The 23,684-nt window shown below is 43.8% G+C and overlaps 1 protein-coding gene across 1 annotated transcript; it reads right to left on the reverse strand.

The window, feature by feature from the left end:
• Window positions 1–126: 126 nt before the first annotated feature.
• Window positions 127–22,275, reverse strand: VDAC3 (voltage dependent anion channel 3; the record flags this gene model as incomplete). The annotated part of the gene is made up of 6 exons (XM_030538523.1): window positions 127–643; window positions 1,048–1,105; window positions 7,306–7,456; window positions 8,528–8,755; window positions 15,938–15,990; window positions 22,090–22,275. Coding segments are annotated over 6 exons (768 nt in total), but the record flags the coding sequence as incomplete, so codon positions are not given.
• Between the last annotated feature and the right edge of the window lie 1,409 nt (window positions 22,276–23,684).

A 23,684-nucleotide genomic window follows, 5' to 3' on the forward strand; every position in this document is an offset into this window, starting at 1 on the left:
CATTCTTCCTGAATCGTTACTGCTCTGTGGGATTCAGTTTTGTCCCTGACAACCAGCATCAAGCATATGTATTTTAGAACAGTTACTGCCAAATCTAAAGCAACCGTGAACACACAGAAGGGATATGTTCCAAATGTGATTGATTGATTTATTTCACTTTGATGCAAAACCAAAGCTTTCACTACTGCACAGAGACCAATTTCATAAGAGGTCATCAGGTGTAGGACATGCAGGATGTGATATGCTAGCTGGGATTTTTTCCTTTGTAAGGAAATGCTATGCTGTCTTTAAGGAACAAATTTAAAATAACACTGAGGAACTGAAATGTGGCATAACCTTTACAACTTCCATGCACGCCTTCAAGTATCTCCTTTTATGACGAGTTTACACCCTACAGCTGGTGGGAGAGGGGAAGAGAGTTACAATTCTTGGGAAGAATAAAAAAAATTCACACTTGAAATTTCACAGAAGAATTTTAAGGCCAAAACATGTTGGGTTATTTTTTCCCCTTCATCTCCAGGAACAGAGCTGCTGTTCCACTTAAAATTGCATTAAGCCTCCAGCTCAAAGCCCAGCCCAACCTTGTGACCACCAGCACTGAAGTTCTTGCCATCAACCAAACCTGAGAGTGTCAGCTTCACACCTGCAAAAACAAAACAAACTTTGATGCTGATACTCAAATAAAATGCAGTTAGTCACTCACTATATACCCAAATTCATTATTTGTGGTATAGCATAACAGCTCATACAGCTGTGCTAAAGTACCTCAATCTTTATCTGCAGTTTGACTTGGGCAGGGACTTAAATGAAATGAGGAGTCATTTTAGGCACCACCTGTATACACAAGTCTATCTCAAACACCCACAAAGCAAAGTGACTCATGTAGGTCTGCAAGCATGAAAGAATAATTCCACTAAGACTGCTAATCCTTGATTGCTTAATGGCTGCCACCTCCATAGCTACCCATTCTGTTGAATAGCTCAAGTTAAAAGATTCTTTTCTATTAAGCCCAGTAGGAAGTGATTCTCTTTGTCAGGGCTTACATACCAGGTCGAAGGGTCTGAGTGTAACCAATTCCAATCAGGCTGGCATTATTCACTTTAGCCTAGAGGTGGAGACAGAATAAAAGCGTAAGTCAAAACACCCCCATCACTCCTACTGTTATAGGCAGGCAGGCACAATAACTTTTCCACTGAAATCAGCAGCAGTCACAGAGAAATCTACAAGCATCAGAAAGTGGACATATGAACCAGCAAAGGAAAAGAGCTCTCAAAAAAATATATGCCCCTGCAAATGCAGAGTAGTTTGTTCTATAAAGAGTTCTGTTTACAATTAGATCAACAGGGTTTGTGTCAGTTTCTTTGAGTGATTATTGTTTCATAGGTTAGCAGCAAACAAACAAAAACCACATTTTCCCCCCCTCAATTTTAGCCGATTGCTTTTCCACACAGTTCCCCTCCAGTCTTGCCAACTGTATATTTTTCTAGGCACTTCAATCTGCAACCATCTTGTTACTCAAGAGACCTGAACGTAACAACTACTTATTAAGCAGGCAGACGCAACTGAAGTGGGTGGAAGGACTTAGTAATATTTATCTAAAAGTTTTTAAGGGACTGTTCTCAGCCTATGACTAGTTCATGGGTATAAACAGGAATGAAGGGAATAGAGATGTTATGTCTGCTTTAATTTACCTCCACTCAGGAATCTTGAGGTAACAGTACATAGAGTAAACTAATGAAATTCCCAGGTGATGGAGTTATTTACCCAATACCAGGTTGTCGTCATCATATTAGAGATTAAAAACAAGATTTGTTGCTCACAGTGGGCACAAAGTGATAGGATTTTAACCTCATCCATCTCCCACCTGTTGAATGGATAATTACTTCCTGATTTACTGGTCCTCTTTATGACAACATGGGCATATGTAATCTTAAAAAAATCATCAAAGGGGGTGACTTTCAGAGCTGCTTGAGTCCTCCATTGTGAATGACATGACCCCTGAAGTTCAACCCAGGAGTTAAATAAAGATGTTACAAACACCTGTAATGATAATGAACTAACCCAGGGAGATTGGACATATGGGCAGTAACTAATGCAGTTATTTTGCTTTCTGAAAGAGAATCTCATAAAGGGGGAGAAACCCAGGAAGCAGTAATTCTTCGAAATTATTAGGCACTACAGTGACCAGAACACAGATATTTGCAAGTAAATATGGCAGTATTTTTATTAAAGTAAGATTTTTGACTGCACACATTAATCCATTCTGGAGAGAAGGGTTAATACTCCTTTGTACAGTTTGTAATCCACTTCCCATCAACTCAGTACACTACAGGTTATCATTACCTCTCTATTTGGTTAGGGTCTTCAGCAAATTGCAACCTGTTTCAAGTTAGTTAGTTAAATTATTCCCCTCCCCCACCCAAGAAAGTCACCATCTCACATGCTTTCCTGAAATCTAGATATATTGCACCTGCTGTCTTCCCTTAACTTATTCATTATAGTGCCTCACATAGAGCTAAAGTAAAGCAGTGGCAGAGTATGAAACCACACTGCATCAATCATAGCTAAGGACATGTCTATATGGAGAATTATTGCAGGGAAAGCTGGGGTTAAGTCTACAGCACTGTAGCAGGCTGTGTGGACTCTGCTACATGCAGTAGATGTTCCCTGGTGTGCTTTGACCAACTGCAGGAGGCTTAACATATCTCAGCTTACTGGCAGTCAGTCAAAGCACACCACAGGTATACTGCAGGGCAGGGGTCGGCAACCTTTCACAAGTGGTGTGCCGAGTCACAAGTCACCAGGGCCTGATGAAATGCATCCTAGAATACTCAAGGAGTTAATAGAAGAGGTATCTGAGCCTCTAGCTATTATCTTTGGGAAATCATGGGAGACAGGGGAGATTCCAGAAGACTGGAAGGGGGCAAATATAGTGGCCATCTATAAAAAGGGAAATAAAAACAACCCAGGAGACTACAGACCAGTTAGTTTAACTTCTGTGCCAGGGAATATAATGGAGCAGTTAATCAAAGAAATCATCTGCAAACACTTGGAAGGTGGTAAGGTGATAGGGAATAGCCAGCATGGATTTGTAAAGAACAAATCGTGTCAAACTAATCTGATAGCGTTCTTTGATAGGATAACGAGCCTTGTGGATAAGGGAGAAGCGGTGGATGTGATATACCTAGACTTTAGTAAGGCATTTGATACGGTCTCGCATGATATTCTTATAGATAAACTAGGAAAGTACAATTTAGATGGGGCTACTATAAGGTGGGTGCATAACTGGCTGGATAACCGTACTCAGAGAGTAGTTGTTAATGGCTCCCAATCCTGCTGGAAAGGTATAACAAGTGGGGTTCCGCAGGGGTCTGTTTTGGGACCAGTTCTGTTCAATATCTTCATCAACGATTTAGATGTTGGCATAGAAAGTACGCTTATTAAGTTTGCGGACGATACCAAACTGGGAGGGATTGCAACTGCTTTGGAGGACAGGGTCAAAATTCAAAATGATCTGGACAAATTGGAGAAATGGTCTGAGGTAAACAGGATGAAGTTCAATAAAGATAAATGCAAAGTGCTCCACCTAGGAAGGAACAATCAGTTTCACACATACAGAATGGGAAGAGACTGTCTAGGAAGGAGTATGGCAGAAAGATCTAGGGGTCATAGTGGACCACAAGCTTAATATGAGTCAACAGTGTGATACTGTTGCAAAAAAAGCAAACATGATTCTGGGATGCATTAACAGGTGTGTTGTAAACAAGACATGAGAAGTCATTCTTCCGCTTTACTGTGCGCTGGTTAGGCCTCAACTGGAGTATTGTGTCCAGTTCTGGGCACCGCATTTCAAGAAAGATGTGGAGAAACTGGAGAGGGTCCAGAGAAGAGCAACAAGAATGATTAAAGGTCTTGAGAACATGACCTATGAAGGAAGGCTGAAGGAATTGGGTTTGTTTAGTTTGGAAAAGAGAAGACTGAGAGGGGACATGATAGCAATTTTCAGGTATCTAAAAGGGTGTCATCAGGAGGAGGGAGAAAACTTGTTCACCTTAGCCTCCAATGATAGAACAAGAAGGAATGGGCTTAAACTGCAGCAAGGGACATTTAGGTTGGACATTAGGAAAAAGTTCCTAACTGTCAGGGTAGTTAAACACTGGAATAGATTGCCTAGGGAAGTTGTGGAATCTCCATCCCTGGAGATATTTAAGAGTAGGTTAGATAATGTCTATTAGGGATGGTCTAGACAGTATTTGGTCCTGCCATGAGGGCGGGGAACTGGACTCGATGACCTCTCGAGGTCCCTTCCAGTCCTAGAGTCTATGAGTATTCATTTATTCACTCTAATCTCGCGTGCCAGTAATACGTTTTAATATTTTTTAGAAGGTCTCTCTCTAAGTCTATATATTATATAACTAAACTAGTGTTGTATTGTAAAGTAAATGAGGTTTTCAAAATGTTTAAGAAGCTTCATTTAAAATTAAATTAAAATGTTGATCTTACGCCGCCGGCCCTCTCAGTCCACTGCTGGTCTGGGGTTCTGTTCACCTAGGCCGGCAGCAGGCTGAGCAGGGCCTGCGGCCAGGATCCTGGCTATCAAGGGTCCAGCAGCCAGAACCCCAGACCGGTAGCAGGCTGTGCGGAGCCGGTTGCTGGGACCCCACTGCCGCTCAGGGGTTCCATCCGCCAGCTCCTGCCAGCCAGGATCCTGATTGCCAGAACCACTCAGCTCGCTGCCAGTCTGGGGTCCTGGCCTTGCCCACATACAGTGGGTACCTAACTTCTCCCTGGTTCTGGCCCATTCTCTTCCCCTCTCTGCACTGAGCTGAGGGTGGGAGTGCACCAAGCACAGGGCTGGGGGTGAAGGGTCTGGCCAGGAGCTAGAATGAGGGAGGGGGCTCAGGGTCGGGGCAGGAGGTTTGCGTGTGGGGCACTTACCTGGGCAGCTCCCATATGATGTAAGGGGTGCAGGTGGGAATGTGGGGGGTGGGTGCAGGATTTCCTGTTTGGTGCTCAGGGTGAGGGTGGGGATGTGGGGGGTGCATGGGGTGTGGGGGAGTGGGGATGTGGGGGGTGCAAGAGTCAGGGCAAAGGGCTGGGGGCATGTGAGGGAGGTGCAGGTGTCAGGGCACAGGGAGGGCTGGGTATGCGTGGGGGTGCCAGAGTCAGGGCTGGGATCGTGGGGGGTGTGAAGAAGTCAAGCAGAGGTCTGGGTGTGTATGAGGGAGGTACAGGGCCCAGGGCAGAGGCCTAGGGGGTGTGTGGGGATGCAGGGCTCAGGACAGAGGGCTGTGTGCGTGTCGGGGGGTCAGTGGTCAGGGCTCAAGGCAGAGGGCTGGGTGACTGCCTCCCTAAGAACCCCCAACCCCTCGCTCCTTGTCCCCTGACTACCTCCTCCTGGGACCCCATCCCTTATCTAAGCCTCCTTGCCCCCTGACTGCCCCCCTAGGACCCTACCCCCTACCGGTCCCCTGACTGCCTCAACCCTTATCCACCCCCCCACCCCCAGACAGACTCTCAGGACTCCCATGCCCCATCCAATCGCTCCCCGCCCCGACAGGACCCCCAGAACTCCCAAACCCATACAACCCTCTCCCTGCGTGCCTCAACCCCTCTCCACACCCCTGCCTCCTGACAGCCCCCGCACCCCAAACTTTGACTCATCCAACTCCCCCAGGTCCTTGCCCCCTGACCACCCCCTCCAGAGACCCCCTACCCTAACTGCCTCCTAGGACCTTCCTTGCCCCCTATCCGCCCCCTTCCCACTAACAGACCCCAGAACTCCCATGCCTCATCCATCACCCCCACTCCCTGACTTCCCCCCTCAAGAGACCCCCGCCCCTAGCCACCCCCTATCCAACCCACCTTGCTGCCTGTCCCCTGACTGCCTCCACCCTTTTATCCAACCCCCTACCCCCAGCCCTGGACCCTTTACCTTGAGGCTCCAAGCAGAGCCAGATACACTGCGCTGCATGCACAGCAGCAGGGCTCCGGGTGAGCGGAGAGCATCTTTTCCTCCCCACGGAGCCAAACGCTGCCCTGCGGGAGTGCGCAGCACCGGCCCCAAGAGCGCTGCACGTGCTGCGGCAGGGCTCCAGGGGAGGGGCGGGCGGCTTGGTGCACTCGGCCCGGTGCTCCAGCCCGGGACCGCGGACCCCGCAGAAAGCAGGCAGGATTTTTAATGGCACGTGGAGTCCCAGCAGGCGCCGCGTGCCATTAAAAATTGGCACGCGTGCCGTAGGTTGCCGACCCCTGCTGTAGGGTATGTCTACACTGCAATTAAACTCCTGTGGCTGGCCTGGGTCAGCCGGGCTCAGGCTGCAGTGCTGTAAAATTGTGGTTTAGATGTTTGGGCTAAGGCTAGAGCCTGGGTTCTGGGACTCTCCCCCCTCACAGGGTCCCAGAGCTTGGGCTCCAGCCCAAGCCTGAATGTCTACAGTGCAGTTTTACAGCCCAGTAGCCCAAGCCTGAGTCAGCTGACACATACCAGCCACATGTGTTTAACTGCAGTGTAGACATAACCTAAAAGTTCTGATCAACTGCAGTTAAGCTATGTTAAGCCTGTTGCAATTGGTCAAAGCACACTATGGAACTTCTAGCAGGCGGTAGCACAGTCCACACAGCCAGTTAGTGCATGATCCTCCAACGGTATACGAGTATCTCAGGGTCTTCCAGTGGCTACACCAACTTATCTAGATATTTGCTTAGTTTTACAATAGGCTACATAAAAAGCGCTAGCAAAGTCAATACAAACTATAATTTCATACAGATAATGACTTGTTTATACTGCTCTATCTAGTTTACACAGAAATATAAGTACAATATTTATATTCCAATTGATTTATTTTATAATTATATGGTAAAAATTAGAGTGCAAGCAATTTTTCAGTAAGAGTGTGCTGTGATACTGTTGTATTTTTATGTCTGATTTTGTAAGGAAGTTGTTAAGTGAGGTGAAACTTGGGGATGCGCAAGACAAATCAGACTCCTGAAAAGGGTACAATAATCTGGAAAGGCTGAGAGTCACTGCACTAGAGTGCTGTATATTTACACTCCAGCTTGTCATACACCAATGGTCGGTATCGACAAGCCTGAAAGAGAATCTGTGTCACAGAATGAGGCTTAAGTATATTCCATAATTCACCAACAGTCTACAACATACATTCTCCATACGCCAATAACTGAAAAGGGGTAGCATAATACAAGGTGCCATAGGTTTAAACAATAACCACTCTGTGTCACCAGTTTACAGCATTTAAGCAAACTCCAGTTGTGCTGGAAGTGCTAATCTGGTGAAATACTTACCGCAATGGAAGTATTTTCATCCAGCTGGTACTTAGTGGCAATGCCAAAACGGGTATTGTTACTGCCAGCAGTCCAAGCAAGATTTACTGATGTCTCAACTTTATCATTAACTTTCTGATAGATTGACCCACCAAATTCAGTGCCATCATTCCTGTAACAGATAAAGAGTGCATGAAGATCTCTCCGGTTTGCTGGTGTTTAACCCTCCGATCACTATGACCTCTCACTGTCTTTCCAACAAAGTAAATTCCTAACACCACTTCCCAAACAAACCTAAGGATAATCCTAACCCTGTGGGCATATTCAATCCCATGCTTCTCTCAGCCAGATCCATGTCTATTCACTCCCTGGCCGGACACTTCATCTGTGCTCTGTAGATTCTTCACCAAGAGCTGGGTTTAGCCTGGGGAATGAAGGAGCTTTCTAGGAGCTAAGACATTGCATTAAGAGGTCTGAAATTTTGACAGAAGAGTGTTCAACTTTTCCTTCCCAGGCTAGAAGTAGGGAGTGAAGCACACTCCATGCAGAGCATAAACCAATGGGTTCAGAAAGAGCTACATGCAACCCTCATTGGCTAAAATAAGTCAATATAGCTCAGTTTTGGTAAGGAGACAGAAAATGGGGAAATGCAGACAATTCCCCCAAAAAACACTGCCTCAAGTACATGTGGCTAGGCAAGTATCATGACATTCAACACTGGGAGTACTTAAGTCTCCTCCCAGACAGTAATGTTAAATGTCTACTTCCACATAGAAGGCTGCCATGGTCTAGGACTATCTAGGAGAGAAAAAGGTAATAATGCTGCATTAATCCCAATCGACATTTTAGTACGTTAGTATGTGGAAGTGGGCAATTTACCCGAGATTCAAATTCCTTCAGTAAGAGTGACACAAACTAGCAGTCAAAATTATGTTTACTAAACTTAAATCCTATAGTGATCCTAAACATACCTTCATTAAAAAACTATCCTAATTCCAAAATGTCTTTTCCACTACCAAATTTAGGGGAACAGAATTACCCTGATAAAAAGTCTCAAAAGATAGCAAATTGGGAAGTGACCCTCCTGTAACTGTCTCTTGGGGACGAAAATAAGGTATGTAAAGCCTTTCAAACCTCAGTCTGAAATCAGTGTCCTCCCTTTCTCCACCAGTATACATCTGATGCACTTAGCCACACAGTTTGCCTGGCATAATCTAGCCTGGCTCCTCTGGTATATACTCACACATTAGTGTGTAGTTGGAAGTCTCCTGCCTTGTATCCTAATGCAAAGTTATTCTGTGATAGTTTAGATTTGGCTGTATCAAAAGCCATCTGATAACCAGCAAGCCAGCCTTCATAGCCCAACACAGCCCAGCCATGGATGGTTGGTCCAGAAAGGTCAACGTCAATGTTGCAGCCTAGGTTTACATACTCCCGTTTGTAAGAGGTCTTCAATTTCCCACTCTTCTTTCTGTGGAGAGAAACATTTTGTTTTACCCATCCTAGTATGGGCCAGCTACATAATATTTCTGATGTCTGCACAGAGCACTTAATACTTCATATGCCTTCAAATTTGTGAAGAGTGGGGGCTTAGATAGATTTACAAGCTGTTTTGTCCGTGTATGTTGTCATCATTAATTTACAGGATAGTTGCACAGACCTAAGCACCTACAGGTGTATTTTAAACATCTGAATGAATTAAATATATATAAAAATATGAGAGAGAGAGAATGAATATATCCATTTTAGTCCTAATGCCATTTTCCTCAGTTTGTCAGCACTGTTACTGGTTACCAATTCTAAAGATTATTAGTGGGGCCCTACCAAATTCACAGCCATGAAAAACATGCCACAGATTGTGAAAACTGGTCTTCTGTACTTTTGTATATTTTTAGTATAGGGTAAAAACACACGTTTCTCAAACTGGAGGTCCCAACTCAAAAGGAGGTTGCAAGCCTGTTGTCACAGTAGTCACACCCTAACTTCTGCATTGCCTTCAGAACTGGGCAGCTGGAGAGTGGCGGCTGCTGGCTGGGCACCCAGCTCTGAAGGCAGCACTGCTGCTAGCAGCAGCACAGAAGCAAGGGTGGCATGGTATAGTATAGCCACCTTTCTGTGTTTTTGCTGGCAGTGGTGCTGCCTTCGGAGCTGGGCAGCCATCAAGCAGCAGCTGCTGGCCAGGTGCCCTGCTCTGAATGCTCCACTGCTTTTGGCAAAGAATGGCAGCTGCAGCACAGAACTAAGGTGACATGGTATGGTACTGCCACCCTTCTGTGCTGCTGCTGTCAGTGGTGCTACCTTCACAGCAGGGTGGCAGGAGAGCAGCGGCAGCTGGCCGAGCACCCATCTGTGAGGACAGCGCCAATGCCAGCAGCACCACAGAAGGGTGGCAATACCATACCATACCATGCCACCCTTATTTCTGCTGCCTTCAGAGCTGGGCACCCAGCCAGCAGCTGCCGGTGTCCTGCCAGCCAGCTCTGAAGGCAGCACAGAAGTAAGAGGGACAATACCACAACCCCCTTTACAATAGCTTTGCAACCCCCATTTTGGGCCAGGACCTCCAAGTTTGAGAAACACCGATTTAAGGGATTTACAGATTTATATTTTGCCATTTTAAAAACACATTCATGGTTTGTTACAACACTGTGAAAATTTAAGATTTAAATACCTGAAACTGTGAAATTCAAGATTTAAAAAATGCTAAGACTGACATTTACAAAAATGGACCATGAATTTGGTAGGGCCCTAATTATTAGCACTATTGCACCTGAAGCAGAAAACATGATGCTACAATCTTAGGCCTGGTCTACACTACAGAGTTAGGTTGATGTAAGGCAGCTTACATCAACCTAATAATGTTAACGTCTACACCAGGGGTCGGCAACCTTTCAGAAGTGCCGAGTCTTCATTTATTCACTCTAATTTAAGGTTTCGTGTGTTTTTTAGAAGGTCTCTCTATATATAAGTCTATATATTATTAACTAAACTATTGTTGTATGTAAAGTAAATAAGGTTTTTAAAATGTTTAAGAAGCTTCATTTAAAGTTAAATTAAAATGCAGAGCCCCCTAGACCGGTGGCCAGGACCCAGGCAGTGTGAGTGCCACTGAAAATCAGCACGCGTGCCATAGGTTGCCTACCCCTGGTCTACACTAAGGTCCTTCCCAACATAACTCACATATTACTTTGACTTAAGCACTACACCTCTCATGCAGGTGGAGTTAAGTCAACCTAGTTACGCTGACGCAATGGCAGTGTACATACTACATGGCTTATGTCAACTTAAGTGGCCTCAAAAAGGTGTCCCACAACTATCCCCAAATGCCCCATGGATACATTGGACAAGTCGTAGTCACTGCAGACAACACTGAGAAAGAGATGTTGGATGAGGAAGAGGAGGATGACAATGGAGCACAGATGAGTGGTGAATCCATTGTCCTGGTGAGCCAAGAACTGTTTATGACTCCAGATCAGTCCAGCAAGTTGCAGCATAGGCAAGTGTGATACCGGTGAAGGAACATCTGGTAAGTAGCACTGATACTGCAGGAGCACATTTCTCATGTACTAATTTTTATTCGTGTTACAAGAGGTAGTGAAATAGCCACTCTACCTCCACTGGTTATCTGCTTCTCATTGCCTGGCACAGCTAGGCAGAAGGGACCCTGCAAAAGTTTATGTGCAGAGGGATGTCATGTAAATCCTCCACAGAGATCTGAAAGGAAACTTTCCTGCAGGTACTTTGCAATCCATTGCCGAAGATTTCTAGGGAAGGTTGCCTTATTTCTTCCACCGCAGTAGAACATGTTCCCATGCCACTCATCTATTCATTTGCAAGGCTTCATTCAGCACACAGGCTAGCAGCATAAGGACCCAGTCTGTAGCCTGATGCATGCAGCAGCTGCTCCCTCTCCGCCTCCGTTACCTTCAGGAGTGAGATATCAGCTAAAGTCACTGCAGCTTGTGGAAAATGGTACCAGTATTCTGTTCAACATGCTCAATAAGTACCTGGCCACAATGAAAATTTACTGCTTCAGGCTTGAAACACTCCCCTGAATTGAGAGAGAGAGAGTCTATGTACTCGCAACAGTACCTCTGTCCACTGTGTGTTTTGCAGCTGCAAATTTGGCCTTCACCTCTCCCTTTACATTAGTGCAGAGGCTGAGACAGATAAAGAGAAGAAAGAGAACACAGGATGACATGTTTGTAAAGATCATGCAAGCCTCTGGATCAGCGGACAGCGAGCCAGAGGGCATGGAGGATCACACTCACACAGAAAACGGATATAGACATTCATGACAGGAGAAGAGCTCAGGAGAATAAGTGATGCACAGCAGGAAACAATAGCTCTTCTGAAGGAGCAATCAGACATGCTGAGGAATCTGGTTGACCTACAAGCGCAACATCTTCGATGTCACCTCCCTCTGCAGCCTGTCCAGCACTACCCTTCTCCTCTGCCCCCCACACACGGACACTTCCATGTGGCATCAGGGGCACGTGACCTATCCCTACCACTCCACGAGAGGGGACAGAATCATAGCTTCACACCCCCACTGATGTGTGACAGACAAGGTCAGTGTGTTTTTAAAAAGGAAAATGAATGTGCTTTTCCCCCTCAAGTTCATTCCCCTGTATTTCTACCTTTGTCGTACGTATAATTGTTTGAATTATTGCACAAACTAGAGAACAGTTTTGGAAGCTTAATAAATCTTTATTCGTCCGAAGCATGAGGGAAAGAGGTAGAGGCTAATAGAGAAACTGAGGCGCAGAGGGGGAGGGATGTAAAGCAGTTACACAAGGAGTCATAGCATAGCTAGAGCTGGGGATAGAACCAAGGAGTCGTGGCTCTCAGCCCCTCCCTGATTTAACCACTAGCCCCCACCCCTCTCTGTGAAATGAGTTGCTGAGTCTCAACCCAATCCCCGTGAAGAACATAGCACCAAGCATCCCCCCATCTCTGGCAGTCCCAGTAGTAGGGCTAGGGGCTGGAGTGTGGTACCCCCATTATCTCACTGGCTGCCCCACTGTAGAGCTGCCTGGGAAGCTGAGATCCCATGGCTGCTGCTTCCATGCCCAGCAGGAGAAGATGAGCACTGAGCACCCAGAGGCACCCACTCAGCACCCCCAGTGCAGCCCCACCCACAGATCATGCTGCTGAGGGGACAGAAACTCGTCCGGCTCTGGCAAGGGAATGTGCTCCAGTGGTTGGGGGAGAGGTAGCTGGGGCTCAGAACTCCTGGGCTCTTCCCAGGTCTGGGAGAAAAGTGGGGTTAGGGGTTTGATGGGGGAAAAAAAATCACTGAGATCATAGAAAGAAGTGCATTTGCAAGGTTACACTACTACACAGACAGCACTTACAGTGCAGTTCAGACCAGAGTGCCAAAAACACATTGGCAGGCACAAAATAAAAAGCAGCACGCATTACTGTGGGTCATTATTAAAACGGTCTTTCAAAGCCTCCCTGAGCCGCATAGCTCTGTGTTGAGCTCTTCTTATAGCCCTGATACCCTGCTGCTCAAAATCAGCAGCCAGACCATCCACCTCAGCTCTCCACACCAGGGGAAAAAAAACTTTCCCCCTTTGCTTCACAGATATTAGGTGCACAGCAGGCAGCTATAACCATGGGGATATTTTTTCACTGAGGTCTAACCTGAGTCGACTTATCAAGTGTCCCTTCAAACAGTCAAAGGCACATTCAATAATCATTCTCCACCTAGTGAGCCTGTCGTTGAAGCGTTCCTTGCTGCTGTCCAGGTGTCCAGTGTGAGGCTTCATGAGCCACAGGAGTAAGGGGTAGGATGGGTCTCCCGCAATCACTATTGGCATTTCAACATCTCCAATGGTGATTTTGTGATCTGCAAAGAACGTTCCTGCTTGCAGATTTCCAAACAGGCCTTAGTTCTTAGATATGTGCGTCGTGCACCTTACTAGATCATCCTGTGTTGGTTAAATGTCCCTGGTGATCCACTAGCATTTGCAACACCATAGAAAAGTAGTCCTAACAGTTTAGATACTCTATGGGAAAGCAGTCCAGTGCCAAGATAGGGATATGCGTGCCATCTATCACCCCAATACCGTTAGGGAACCTCACTGCAGCAAAACCATCCAGGATCTCCTGCCCATTGCCCTCAATCAGTCCTCCTTAGCAGAAGGATTAATGGCCCTGCATACTTGGATCACAGTAACCCCCACGGTGGATTTCCCAACTGCAAAATGATTCCCGACTGATCGGTAGGAGTTAGGCACTGCAAGCTTCCACACAGCAATCGCCACTCGCTTATCCACTGTCAGTGCAGCTCTGTTTGGTGGGTCACTGAGCTGCAGGGCTGGAGTGAGCTTCACAAACAAACAGTTCCACAAAAGTGGCCTTGCACATTCAAAAGTTTTGCAGCCACTGCTCATAATCCCATACCTGCGTGATGATGCAATCCCACCACTTGGTACTTGTTTCTTTGGACCAGAACCAGCTCTCCACCATGGCTTCCAGCAGGACTACTTGAAAGGAATTGTCATATTCCATCTGATGGCTCCTCTGAAAATACTGCAGGATTAGGAGCACTGAGTTTGCAACAGTGCAGAGCTGTGCGGGACCCATGCTTCTCTAGAGATGGCATACTCCCAGGTACGCGAGGTGTTTGAAAAGTGAAATATTATGGGATGTAGATAAAATTAGAGGAAGGAGAAAAATACATCATGGGATGTTCAAGCTATGTTCCCAGTCACTCAGGAGAATGTTTTGCCCCCATGAGGCATTGCAAATCCTTCCCATAACACCCTTCACTAGATGGTGGCAAGTTGCACAGTGGGATAGCTATCCAAAGTGCACTGCTAGTGAGAACGGGCTCTGCCGACACAAGAGTAGCTTGGAGATGCACAATCAACCTGCTGCGGTGGCTAGAGGTCGACTTAAGTCGACTGAATTTTGTAATGTAGACTTGCCTTAACTCTTCACAATAGCTCAAGCTTAACATATGCAAAAAGTGATTAATCCTCCTCTTCTCTGAATCTTGTCTTCCCTTGGCTTCCATGACTGTCCTCTTACGGGTCTCTTCTTACATCTCTAATTGATACACTGAAGGAGCCTGAGGAGGATCTTCCTCATCCCTCCTCCAACTGTGTTTGGGGTTCATCTGTCCTCATCTCTTTTTTCTCTACACTTTATATCTGGGTCATCTTAGCCGCAAAAACAAATTCAACTTCTATCTCTATGCTGACAACTTACAGATCTTTCTCCAGACCCAGCTCCTTTTCTCCAAACAAAAAAGTCTCAGCCTGTCTCTCTGAGACCTTCTTGTGGACACCTAGCCATCAGCTCAAGTTCAACATGACTAAAACACAGCTCCTAATCTTCCCTCTCTCCTAAAGCCCTTTCCTACAAGAAGCACCTTTCTCTATCACTGTGGACAACAGCAGCATCCTGGCCTTGTCACTCAGGCCTGTAACCTGGGCATCATCTTAGACTCGGACCTTTCTCTAGGTCCTTATATCCAGGGTATGTCTAAATCTTGAGGATTCTTGCCACATAACATCTAAAATATGGCCTTTCCCTAACCATCCACTAAGTAAAAAGCTCATCCAAGCTTTCATAGTGTCATATCACAATTACTGCAACCTCCTTCTCTCTTGCATACACAATTTTGCCCCACCCATATCCAATTAGAATGCTACTGCAAGAATCATTCTCCTAGCTCATAACTTTTACCATGTCACTTCTCTCTTTAATCCATGTAATGGCTCCTGTCACATCAAACATCACTTGCTTGTCTTCACTTTCAAGGCCCTTTTGCAACCTACCCCCACCATCCCTATCATCCCTTATTTGCTACTGAGATGTCAACTCGTGTCTCCAAATGGCCCATGATACTAGCCTCTGTCACCTACTTGTTAAACTTTCAAACAATCACCTTTGTGCTTTCTCCCATGCTGACCCTCATGATTCAGTGGAGCTCCCCATAAACATCAGCAAAGCTAACTCATTATCCTCCTTCAAACTCTCCTTTACTGTGGTGCCTACAAAAAAAACAAAAAAACCCTGACAATGGTTAAGCTGGTGATGCACTGATAACACTGTTGATCCTGCTGACTAACTGTCTCACTGTTTCCTTGTATTCTATTGTCTGTATCTGTTATCTTTTGCCTTATACTTAGATTCTAAGCTCTTTGAGGCAGAGACTGCCTTATTGTTCTGTCTGCGCACAGCACCTAGCACAGTGGGGTCATGGTCCAGAACTAGAGCTCCTAGCTGCTATGGTAACACAAATAATAAATACTACTACTAATAATAATAATCAGGGACACTTTTCTATTTTCACACCATCTCCAATGTTAGAGGTATAGAAGTACCATTTCTTAGTATTTTTATATATTACACATTTTTAGATGGAGGGGAAATTACATTTTTGAGAGGAATCTTTCATCAAATATATTATTATAAACCTGATATTAGCTGCGTCCTTACAAATATTCTACCAAGATCTGCAGAATAAGAAGTTATTTTTATCCAGAACGCCTACCTGTTGGGATACTGGAATACAACTATGCTCATTTATCACTACCACTGAGGTCAGACAATTAACTTTTCATTTGGAAAATTTAACAAATCTGTTTAATCTAATTCTAGGAATCGCTACACAAAATTGAAGTAGGATATTTACCCTGTGTTTGGTACAAATATGGTGTCAAGAGTCAGCTTCAATCCCTCAGCTAACTGCAAAGAAGAAGAAAAAAAAAGGTCAGATTATCAAGGTTCCTTCTATTGAAAAAGATGATTGGCTTTATATTCTCTTACCTTACTATAATTCCCATCTCTTCTTGTCTGAATAGAAGAGTCACATGATCTTTTGTACAAAAAGTAATTTGCAGAGAACTCCATACTGAAGATTTAGTTTGAGTGAATAAAGCAAGTAACTTCACTAGTTTTTCACATTCCCAGATACCAAAGCGGCGAGCACCTTATAAATATGTACTTAGAGAGTATAAGAATGGCTATACTGGGTCAGACCAATGGCTCATCCAGCCCCGTATCTTGTTTTCTGGCAGTGGCCAATGCCAGGTGCTTCAGAGGAAATGAACAGAACAGGTAATTATCAAGTGACCCATCCCCTGTTGCCCATTCCCAGCTTCTGGCAAACAGAGGCTAAGGACACCATCCCTGCCCATCCTGACTAATAGCCATTGATGGGCCTGAAGTTATCTACATTATCAACACTGAGGATGGAGTGGAGGTTCAGGATAATCTAGGCATGGCCTAATGTCTAAACAAATATTGAAGACTGAGGCAAAGTGAGGCTAATGAGGAGCTTAGGGATAATGAAAGGATGACAAATGGGAATGAGGATATGAGGCGGATATTACCACATCCGAGGTAGAAGCCAAACTCGAACAGCTTAATGGGACTAAATCAGGGGGCCCAGATAATCTTCATCCAAGAATATTAAAGGAACTGGCACATGAAATTGCAAGCCTATTAGCAAGAATTTTTAATGAATCTGTAAACTCAGGGGTTGTACCATAGGACTGGAAAATTGCTAACATAGTTCCTATTTTTAAGAAAGGGAAAAAAAAAAAAAAAAAGGTGATCCGGGTAACTATAGGCCTGTTTGACATCTGTAGTATGCAAGGTCTTGAAAAAATTTTTGAAGGAGAAAGTAGTTAAGGACATTGAGGTCAATGGGAATTGGGACAAAATACAACATGGTTTTACAAAGGCAGATCGTGCCAAACCAACCTGATCTCCTTCTTTGAGAAGGTAACAGATTTTTTTAGACAAAGGAAATGCAGTGGATCTAGTTTATCTCTATTTCAGTAAGGCATCTGATATAGTTCCACATGGGGAATGATTAGTTAAATTGGAAAAGATGAGGATCAATATGAAAATTGAAAGATGGACAAGGAACCGGTTAAAGGGGAGACTACAACGGATCATACTGAAAAGTGAATGTCAGGCTGGAAGGAGGTTACTAGTGGAGTTCCTCAGGAATCGGTTTTGGGACCAATCTTAATCAATCTTTTTATTACTGACCTTGGCACAAAAAGTGGGAATGTGCGATAAAGTCTGCGGATGACACAAAGCTGGGAGGTATTGCTAACACAGAGAAGAACCAGGGTATCCTACAGGAAGATCTGGATAACCTTGTAAACTGGAGTAATAGTAATAGGATGAAATTTAACAGTGAAAAGTGCAAGGTCATGCATTTAGGGATTAACAACAAGAATTTTTGTTTTAAACTGAGGACTCAGTTGGAAGTAACAGAGGAGGAGAAGGACCTCGCAGTATTGGTTGATCACAGGATGACTGACTATGAGCCGCCAATGTGACATGGCCATTAAAAAAGCTAATGTGGTGTTAGGATGCATGAGGCGAGGTATTTCCAGCAAAGATAAGAAGGTGTTAGTGCCGTTATCGAAGGCACTCATGAGACTCATGATCTGGAATACTCTGGGCAGTTCTGGTCTCCCATGTTTAAGAGGATGAACTCAAACTGGAAGAGGTACAGAGAAGGGCTACTAGGATGAGCCAAGGAATGGAAAACCTGTCATGCGAAAGGAGACTCAGAGCTCGGCTTGTTTAGCCTAACCAAAAGAAGGCTGAGGGGAGATCTGATTGCTCTCTATAAATTTATCAGAGGGATAAATACCAGGGAGGGAGAGGAAATATTTAAGCTCAGTACCGATGTGGACACAAAAACAAATGGATATAAAGCCATCACTAAGTTTAGACTTGAAATTAGACAAAGGTTTCTAACCATCAGAGGAATGAAGTTCTGGAACAGCCTTCCAAGAGCAGTGGGGGCAAAAGACATATCTGGCTTCAAAACTAAGCTTGAGAAGTTTATGGAGGGGATGGCATGATGGGATATCCTAATTTTGGCAATCAACTGATCTTTGACTATTAGCGGTAAATATGGCTAATGGCCTGTGATGGGATGGGATCTGAGTTACTACGGCTAATTCTTTCCTGGGTGTCTGGCTGGTGAGTCTTGCCCACATGCTCAGGGTTTATCTGATCGCCATATCTGGTGTCAGGAAGGAATTTTCCTCCAGGGCAGATTGGCACAGGCCTTGGGTTTTTTTTGCCTTCCTCTGCAGTGTGGGGCATGGGTCACTTGCTGGAGGATTCTCTGCACCTTGAAGTGTTGAAGCCACAATTTGAGGACTTAAATTGCTCATATATAGGTTAGGGGTTTATTACAGGAGTGGGTGGGTGAGATTCTGTAGCCTGCATTGTGCAGGAGCTCAGACTAGATCATCATAATGGTCCCTTCTGACCTTAAAAATCTATGAATCTATTTCTTTTTTAAAAACTTGTTATACACAACATCCTGTGGCAAATAGCTCTACAGGTTCACTGTGTGTTGTGCAAAGAAATACTTCCTTTTGTTTGTTTTAAGTCTGCTATTAATTTCATTTGGTGACCTCTAGTTCTTGTGTTATGAGAAGGAGTAAACAACACTTCCTTATTTACTTTCTCCATACCAATCATGATTTTATAGAGCTCTATAATATTCCCCTGACTTTTGTCTCTTTTCCAAGCTGAAAAGTCCCAGCTTTATTAATCTCTCCCATGTGAGGCCTTACATTTAACTTGATAGCATTTCCTCTGTTTCCATGTATGTATACATGTAATGCAAGAACGTTTGAAGCCCCATCCGATCAATTCAGAAATTTCAGAGAATGTTCAATGGCGAGAAACTTTTTATTTTGGGGGATAATTTGAGCACTGAATGGCAGGAAAATGGGAGACAAGGTTGCTGTCATCTGCCATCCATTACCACAGGCGTCAGCAACCTTTCAGAAGTCTTCATGTATTCACTCTAATTTAAGGTTTTGCGTGCCAGTAATATATTTGAACGTTCTTAGAAGGTCTCTTTCTATAAGTCTATAATATATAAGTAAACTATTGTTGTATGTAAAGTAAATAAGGTTTTTAAAATGTATAAGAAGCTTCATTTAAAATTAAACTAAAATGCAGAGCCTCTCGGACGGGTGGCCAGGACCTGGGCAGTGAGAGTGCCACTGAAAATCAGCTTGTGTGCCGCCTTCAACACACATGCCATAGGTTGCCTACCCCTGCATTAACAGTTTGCAGCACAACAATACTCCTGCTCAGGGACAGCCAGAGGGAAAGGAGAGAGAACGCTTCATTCCCTCTCCCTAATGTTCTGCCTCTTCAAAGACAGCACCAGTTGTCCACTCCTTCCTTCTCAATCTTGTGGGAAGAAAGATATTTCAAGGGGCATGGCAGAGAAAGACAGAGCCTCCATTTGCAATTAAAAAAAATTAGACAAATCTACAGAGCGAGGCCTATATGAGCAATGAAGCATGCTATCCTCTAGTGTGTGTAGGCAGCATGAGAGGGTGCCAGAGTTTCTTCTGCTGCTGCACCAAATGGGCACTCTGTGGGCTTGATTTTAGCTGAAAACAGGTCTTGGTTTTGATTTTCACCAAAAATAAATACAACATTCCATGAAATTTTTCAATTTTTCAATTAATTGGATGCAGTTTTCAAAAGTTTTACACGGCACAGAGAAATAATATTGAGCTGAGTGTAGGACCTTGCTTTGCTGGCCAACTAATAAATCTTTACTTTAATTCTAACTTTTATTTGCACTCATAGCCCTAACTATTTAAATATTTTACATAGCTGGTTGGACAACATCTAAATAGCCCCCTTGTATTGCTGCACATACATCTCTACCCCAATATAACTCTGTCCTCGGGAGCAAAAAAACCTTACTGTGTTATAGGTGAAACCACGTTATATCGAACTTGCTTTGATCTGCTGGAGCACGCAGTCCCGCCCCCCCGAAGCTCTGCTTTACTGCATTATATCCAAATTCGTGTTATATTGGGTCGCATTATATTGGGCTAGAGGTGTATTAGTTTTTAGGTCATTACTCTTTCTCAGTGTTATGCAACCTTAACTTTGCAAGATGAAATACTTAAAAACTAGGCAATTCCAAAAGTAAGGTTGCTTAACTTCACCATACTGCACATCTGGCTGGTACAACAATGGAGTAGCTAGACAGTGTTAATGGCTCATCAATACCCATTGAGAAAAGAATCCTCTATCCTAGAGATTTCGCAGAGGAAGCATGTACGCCATGGGAGTGGATTAATACACGTCAAAGCAAAGATCTTTCGCAAGCTGGAAGAAAACATAAAAGAGGGGAAGTGACATCACTTGCCTCTCTTCCTCCCAACTCAACACCTGGAAGAAACGTCTGGAGGACAAAGGCTTTGAATGGGGGAAGGGAGTCTCAGGATGGGAAAGAGTTCCAGTCTGTGTATTGAGGAACTGAAACCTGTTTGTACCATCTACACTGCTTGATTCAAATCCTGTTTAGTTTGCAGAACTTAACTTGTTTTTATTTCTTAGATAACCAACTTTGGCCTTTACGTTTGCTACTTATAATCACTTAACATCTATGTTTCTGTAGTTAATAAATCTGTTTTCTATTCTACTTAAAAAAAATGTGTTTTGGTTGAAGCGCTTGGGAAATCTCAGCTCAGTTTACAAAGACTAGTTTGTCTCCTCTCCACACTGTGTGAGGAGTGGACCGGGTAACGAACTTACACTGGCCAGGCTTTGGACCAGTACAAGATGGTATAGTTCTGTGGTGCAAGGCTGGGGAATTGGTGGAGCCTTACTATTAATGATTCATGATTGGCTGGGAAAGCATTCATGTAACTCTGTTGGGTAGATGCCTGTGTAAGTGCAGTACCTGCCAGAGGTTTGTGGCTTGACACAGCACCACAGCGTAAGAGGCAGCCCAGGTTGGTGGGACAGAGGGCTCAGCAGTCCCACAGTCCAGGTTGCATCCCGGGGACCCTGTCACAAACATCATATGTCCATGACACAGTAATCCTCTGTTTATTTTAACAAAGGAAAGGATAGAAAATAGTTCATAAATGCATCATGGCCAAGTTAACTTTAATTTTTAGCTCTTCCTATTTGAATGGTTCTTCTTGTAAACTTAATATTGAATTACAGCTAGTTTACTGCATTTCATGTCACAGTAATTTAAGGAAAAAATTAAGATTTGGAGGTATTCAGTGTTTGCAATTTACAGGCTTTGGTGGGTTTTCCAGATCCACAGATTTGTCTAATCTGTGTGCATATTAAAGTTCACAATTACCTTTGTCTTCAGCTATCCACCTCATGCTGTTTACAAGAGCAGCTGGCTCCACTAGCAGAGTTTGGAAGCAATTTTGAGGCAGAGAACAGGCTCAGTTCTGCATCTTTCCATGCCTTAGAATAAAAGTGCCTCCTCCACCCACTGCTATATTTGTTTTGTAATGTAAGTTAATAAGTATGTAGGGTCAAATTACAGTACAAACCAAATGGGACAACTGCTTCATTTTTGAAAGATTAGATTTAAAACCTGGCTTAGGTCATAAATGAAAATCAAGGACTCCTCTAGTCCTTAATGGATATATTTACATATCAGAAAATAACCTCACAATTTATTAAAATACAATATGAATACTCAGAATGCCCATCTGCAATAGCAGTCGTGCTGCAAGTCTGAATGATGACGTATAATATTGTGTGAGGACATTTGTCTGCTCTCCCTGTCTGCACTACAACGCCACCTTTAAGAACATCAAATTCAGAAACAAAGATATATGAAAATTCCCACACTGTACAAAAAGAATGAACTGAGGTTTTCCTGTCTATTCTGTATTTTAACTAGTCGTAATTTACCACAGCTCTCCTATAATTAGCATTTCTATTGGTTTATTCTTAACACAGTATTTTTACCTGATTTGCGGAATTGCTTTCATAATTTCCACTTTCTCTTACCTTATCCTCCATGGACACCTCTGTCCCCAGGGTGTTGTCTGTGTTCCATTTCTGGGTGAATGTAAGTCCATAGTCCTTGATCTTGTATTTGGTCTCTAGACTGCCTGAGGCCTTGCCTGTGTCTGTATTGGAGGAACCAGTGGTGGTAAATTCCTGGCAAAAACACCAGACAAGAATTAACACACATTACTTAACTAAATTTAATTTCTGCTTGATGAGTCTCATGTCTTTGAACCAGTGGTTATCAACTTTTTCTGAAGAATGCTCCCCACCCTTTTTTGCTTTTTTTTTAAATTTGGAGCACAGCACTTGCAAAATGTGACATTCTAATGATGGAACTGGGGACATTAATACATTAGTGGAGTCAAAGAGGATTCTATTTTAACTAAAATCAGTCAATTGACCCTGCTGTCTAACTCCGCATAGACTAGGAAACCTTTTAAAAGCACAAAGCTTAATAGACACAAAGTTTTCCAAGGCAGTATTTCTTAATTTCAGAAAAGAGTGCAACCCCCGTGTGCCATGTCGCAATGCCACTCACTCAGATTTGCTCCAGCCACCCCTCTGTCATGACAGAGGGTGGCTGGGCCAAATTTAAGCAGATGGTATTGCAACCCCATGATTGAGCGGGAAGGCTTGCTGAGTCCCCCTAGAAAGTTTGATAAGACCATAAGAATGGGCATACTATGTTCATCCAGCCCAGCATTTTGTTTTCCAAAAATGACCACTGCTAGATGTTACAGAGGGAATGAACTGAACAGGGGAATTATCGAGTGATCCATCCCATCATTCAGTCCCAGCATCTCGCAGTTAGACATTTAGGGATACTCAGAACATGGGGTTGTGTCCCTGACCATCTTGTTTAATAGTCATCGATGGTCCCATTCTCCATGAACTAGTCTAATTTTTTATTGAACCCAGTTACACTTTTGACCTTTACAACATCCCCTGGCAACAAGTTCCACAGGTTGACTGTGCATTGTGTCAAGAAGTACTTCCTTTTGTTTTAAACCTGCTGCCTGTTAATTTCATAGGATGAACCCTGGTTCTCGTCCTTATTCACTTTCTCCATCGTTAATGATTTTATAGACCTCTATGAACTCCCTCTTCCCCTTAGTTTATTTTCTAACCTGAACAGTTCCAGGCTTTTTAATCTCTCCTGTGGAAGCTGTTCCATACCACTAATCATTTTTGTTGTTCTCTAAACATGTTCCAATTCTAATACATATCTTTTTTTGAGATTAGACAACAAGAACTGCATGCAGTAATCAACGTGTGGGTGTAACATAGATTTATATAGTAGCATTAAGATGCTAGCTGAGAACTGCTGCTTTAAAATATGTGTTTAATCATTTTACTCCCTCATGATTTTCATCATAATACCTGGACCCACAAGACTGGATGATAGATAAAAAGGGCTCCAGAGGTGATCCTGGCAATTACAGGCAGGTAAGCCTAACTTTAGTACCTGGCAAATTGGTTTACACTGTAGTAAAGAACAGAATAATCAAGCACATATATGAACACGATTTGTTGGGGAAGAGTCAACATAGCTTTTGTGAAGGGAAATCAAGGTTTCACTAATTAGACTTTTG

The sequence above is a fragment of the Gopherus evgoodei genome, chromosome 19 (assembly GCF_007399415.2).
Source record: "Gopherus evgoodei ecotype Sinaloan lineage chromosome 19, rGopEvg1_v1.p, whole genome shotgun sequence".
In the NCBI taxonomy this organism is placed as follows: Eukaryota; Metazoa; Chordata; order Testudines; family Testudinidae; genus Gopherus; species Gopherus evgoodei.